The sequence below is a fragment of the Marmota marmota genome, unplaced genomic scaffold, assembly GCF_001458135.2.
Source record: "Marmota marmota marmota unplaced genomic scaffold, marMar, whole genome shotgun sequence".
Taxonomy (NCBI): domain Eukaryota; kingdom Metazoa; phylum Chordata; class Mammalia; order Rodentia; family Sciuridae; genus Marmota; species Marmota marmota.
In genome coordinates this window covers 1473849-1478856 of record NW_026000079.1, presented here as the reverse complement: position 1 = coordinate 1478856, position 5008 = coordinate 1473849, and the positions used below count along the sequence as shown (strand labels likewise).

Genomic DNA, 5008 nt, shown 5'->3' with positions numbered 1-5008 from the left:
CATACCCGCGCACACTCGCGCACACCCGCGCACACGGCTGCTCGCGGTCCGGCTGCAGCCCTGGGTCCAGTCAACGGGAGCGCCCCCCTGTCCTGCCCGCTGCGCGCCCCTCCAGGCGGAGAGGACTTCCACCTGGCCCTGGGCGAAGCAGGAGCGGTGGGTCCCCGGGAGGAACCGCGGGCAGCAGCGGCCGCCTTCTGGGAACCTCCCCAGGGTGCGCAGCACAGGGTGGTGGCGGCGCCCACTCTGGAGCGGGACTCCCAGCTCCACCACTTACTTTGCTGTGTGACCTTGGGCAAGTTGGGCGACCTCCTTGAACCTTGGGCTCCTCCTTACTTGAAGGAAGCACAAAGAGGTTATCCACGGAGGCCCTTGGAGGAGGCTGGTTCCTGTGGACCCCGGGAACAGTTGGCTGGGACTGGGATTCCCCGTCCTCCCTTCTTAACGCGCCCGGGCTGGCGGCTTCCTGCCCCAGGTATTCCCACACCCTCCTCCAATCCCATTAACTTCAGGATTCTAGCAGGACCAGCAAGGGATGGACGTTGATTTTGTTGGCACCGTGATCTGCATCACACAGATGGCAGATAACACCAGTCGGGTCAAGAAAAGGTGTTCCCTAATCCCAGAGGCTCGCGAGGCTGAGGCAGGAGGATGGAGAGTTCAAAGCCAGCCTCAGCAACTCAGAGAGGCTGTAAGCAACTCAGCCAGATCCTGTCTCAAAATAAAACTTAAAAAGGGCTGGGGAGGTGGCTCAGTGGTCATGCATTCCTGGGTTCAATCCCTGGTGAACCGTGTTCCCAATAGGCCCACCCACAGGGTCCCAGCGCCTGTGTAGTTACAGCTGACTTTGCCTCTGAGGAGGTGTCCCCCACGTCTCAGACTTCACAGGGTCTGCAACAGCTCGGCTGGGGATGTGGCTCACACTATTATTAGTTGTTCTTGCAATAAGTAGGGCCATTTACAGGATCGTGCCCCCGGGGCCTCACTGGTATTGTGTATGTACAAGTTGTTCCTCAGACAGTCACTAAGGCGTGACCAAGAGCTTCCCTCCTGCTGAGGTGGAGGTCTGGCCTCCGTGCCTCCCTGCTGACCCTGCTGGCTGGGTGCTGGCTGGGGCTCAGGTCCTCTGGAGCAGACCTTGGACTGCCACCCAGTGGGCACTCAGCATGCAGGTGGTGGGTGTCCCGCGTGCCCGCACGCGCAAGTTGGCACGTGTGCAGCGGCTCCTGATTCCCTGTGGACTGGGTCTGGGCGGGAGGTGGACGTCCATGGTCAACAACAATGACCTGTAACAGGAGGAAAGTTCCTGAACAGCTTGGGACATAAGACAAGGGCAGAGACTCAGGCTGGAGCAGAGAGGGTGGTGTGGGCGGGGGAGGGACCCAGCCCCTGGACACCAGGATCCAAATCTAGGGCTCCCGTGTGACCCTGGGGGGAGGAGAGGTGGCGCTCTCCAAGAACAGGACCCTCTGGTTTGGGACTCCCACTCTTAGAGATGGGGTGGGTTGGCCTCCAGGTCTCCATGTTCCAGCCGGGTCCTCCCTGACCCCAGAGCCTCTTCCCTCGTCCTCCGGTCGGGGCAGAGGTGGGAGGGTGGCCCGGGGCCTGGCCCCAGACAGGCTTCGACTGTATGGGTTTCCGGGCGCCTGTCAGAGAGCCGAGGTCTGTGAACAGCTCCGCTCCCACCAGAGAGAGGGGCCCAGCCAGCTCAGATGCATGGCACGTGGTCTCCTGGCACCGGTGAGCCCTGCCGCTCACGCCAAAAGGTCCCCCTTCCAGCCCAGGGTCCCCAGCCCGGAGCTGGCCTCAGCACCCCCTGCTCTGGCCCCGTCAGCAACCTCCTCCCGTCAGAGGCCCTGAGCCTCCTGCCTCTCCTCCCTGAGTATGACCAGCTCAGAGGTTGAAGTGGAGGAGAGGCAGAGAGCCTAGGAGAGGATCCAGGAGGAGAGGACAATTTCCCATCAGTTCAGACTCAGGAGGGAGAGGACATGTATGAAGGCAGACCCTGAAAAGGCAGGGAAGATGGAGGTTAAACATTCAGTGTACCAGGAGCGGCCGTGAGTAACCAGTTAAGAATAAGCCTGATCTCTAGGAGTCCTGCCTGCAGTCTAACCTTCATCCCTCCTGCTGCATCATCAGCTTCTTCCATGGCCAATGCGGGTCCCCATATTCTTCTAAGTCTAGCTTGACCCTTAAAGCTGATGTTGGACACTAGCAGTCTTCCCTCCTGAGGGCACGTTGGCCTGTGCCCGACTTGTCTTTGCTGGGGACCTAGGGGCAGCTCTGTCCCTTTCTGGGCATCAGTCTCCATTTCCCAGTGTCCCACTCCACCTCTCTGAAGATTTGAGATATTTAGAAGAGGATTCTGAGTTCCGGAGCGTCTGACCGCCAGGGGTAGGAAGGGGTGCTCGCTCCCTTTTATTCTCACCCCCCCTTAGCCTACCCCCAGCCTGGGGCCTTCACAAAAGGTGGGGTGGGGGAGGAGAGGCTGGATGGGGTCCAGACTGGCAGAGACGGGGGCTTTGTCCCAGCTGGTTTGTGAGCCGGGAGATCCGGTGGGAAAGCCCGCGCCAGGCAGAAAGGAATAGCTGGGAGGAAGAGGGAGGGCCGAGGGGAAGGGGGGGTCCGAGGGTGACGGGCCTGCAGAGCAGAGGGAGGGGACAGGGGGCTGGCTGGACACGGTGGCCCACGCCTGGAATCCCAGGAGCTCAGGAGGCTGAGGCAGGAGGATCGAAACTTTGAGGCCAGCCTGGACAACTTAGCAAGACCCTCAACCACTTAGCGAGACCCTTATGCACAGGTCACTAGATAGACCTGAGGATGTAGTTCCATGGTGGGGTGCCCTGGATTCAATCCCCTGCACAAAAACCTAAAGGAAAACACCCACACAGAGGAAGAGGAGGGGCTGGGCTGGGGAGAATTTGTGCATTGCCCAGGTTCAGTCTAGGAGGCCTTCCTGGAGGAGGCCAGGTGGGTATGGTACAAGGGAGGAAGGATTGGGCAGGAGAAGTTGGAGGGGGTCCTATGGGAAGAGGAGGCTCTGGTTCAAGGAAGGCACGTGGCACTGGGAGGGCAGGTGGAGTTCTAAGTACTATTGCCAGAATCGGGGGGGGGGGGCATTGGTCTGGGAGCCCCTGCCCCCCCATGAATACCAAACTCTGCAGAGGCTCAGGTCCCTTATATAAAGTGGCCTACTATGTGCATATGACCTGTGTACAACCTCTTGTGGTTCTAAGTCATCTCCGGACTTCTTACACTTCCCAGTTCAACAGAAACAGTGGTCACACTGCGCTGCTCAGGAGATACTGACAAGAAGATCTGTACGTGTTCAGTGCAGGCAGGTTTTCCTGAATATTTTGATCTGCAGTTGGTTGAATGCACAGATACGGAACCCATGGATAGGGAAGGCCAACTGTATACTAGCATTCACCATTCATGTTATAAGCATTTACTAAGCTCCTACTGTGTGCCTCATGCTGTGCATTGATACAGGGGTTCTTTTACGTTCTTGGAACTGGGGATTGAACCCAGGGGCACTTAACCACTGAGCCACATCCTCAGCCCTTTTTATATTTTTCATTTAGAGACAATGTCTCACTGAGTTGCTTAGGGCCTCCCTCAGTTGCTGAGGCTGGCTTTGAAGTCCTGATCCTCCTGCCTCAGCCTCCTGCGTGGCTGGGATTACAAGCATGTGCCACCTGTTTTTGTTGGGGGTGGGGCAGATACCAGGAATTGAACCCAGGGGTGCTTAACCACTGAGCCACATTCCCAGCCCCTTTTTTTTAAATATATTTTTTGATGTTGATGGACCTTTATTTTATTCGTATATTTATATGTGGTGCTGAGAATGGAACCCTGTGCCTCACACATGCCAGGCAAGCGCTCCACCACTGAGCCACGACCCCGCCCCCCCGGCCCCCCAGCCCTTTTTATTTATTATTTTGAGACAAGGCCTCTCTAAATTGCTGAGGCTGGCTTTGAACTTGTGGTCTTCCAGCCCTGGCTTCCCAAGTGGCTGGGATTCTAGGCCTGCACCACCGTGGCCGACACAGCTGGTTGTTTAATATAAAGCTCTCACAAAGCCCAAGGCTCAGTGCAGCTAATGAAGTGGGAGTTAATAATGCTGTTTTCACAGTAAGAAAAAAAGCCCAGAGAGAGCAAGGAACTTGGCTCAGGTCACACAGCGTTGACTAGGAGGAAGACCTTGGCTCTGAGGAGGAATCCCTTGGCAAGGGGACAGGGACCAGACACAGAGTTGATGGTGCTGCAGACGCGGTCTACCTCCAGAGCTGGGTGTGGCAGTCAGACAGGGGAAGTCCATCCTGAAGTCTAACTCCATCTTTCCTCCTCTAGTATCTTCACCAGCCTGCAGCATGGCCTCACTCCTGGCAGGCCTGCTGACAGCCCTGGCCCTGACCCAGGTCCCTGCAGCCCTCGCTGATGTCCTGGAAGGGGACAGCTCAGGTAAGCATCCCAGCTTGGGGTTGCTTTCCCTCTGTCCCCTGCGGTAGAGGCTGGTTTCTTTTCAACCCTAACAATTGCCTCCAGCCTTGGGGGGCGTGGGGAGGAGGTCAAATAGGGGGCCTGCGGAGAGGGTGCGGGTAGACCTGGTAGGCAGGGGGGTCTTGGTTGGTGGCAGGGCTGGGAAGCAGCATGAGGGCGAGGCTGAGGGCCTCTGAGTGGAGGACAGAGGGGGAGGCTGGGGCAGGATGAGTGGATCTGGAGGCAGAAAGGAGCGGAATTGGAGTTAACCTTGAAGGGGAGAGGCCAGGTAGTCTGGGAAGCTGAAGGCCTCAGGCGTCCTGGTTGGAGGACCTTGGGGTGCAGCGTGAGGACCCTGGGGTGGCATCGGGGGACCCTAAGGGACGGTCCTGGAGGACCTAGAGTCAGGGCAGCAGGACCCGGTCCAGCCAGCCGGGGTGCTGGGATGGAGGGGGGACTGCAGGTGGCGGAGTGGGGACTGCGCCCGAGGGTCCAGTCCAGCACCGCGTCCCTCCCGCCCACAGAG

The 5008-nt window shown here is 58.4% G+C and overlaps 1 protein-coding gene across 1 annotated transcript in view; it reads left to right on the top strand.

Moving 5' to 3' along the window:
- Positions 1–5008, top strand: part of Bcan (brevican) — a 36846-nt gene that overhangs the window by 22103 nt on the left and 9735 nt on the right. The window contains exon 8 of the mRNA XM_048814940.1: positions 4354–4464. Within this exon, the coding sequence (XP_048670897.1) occupies positions 4354–4464 (111 nt within the window). The remainder of the gene's footprint in view (positions 1–4353; positions 4465–5008) is intronic.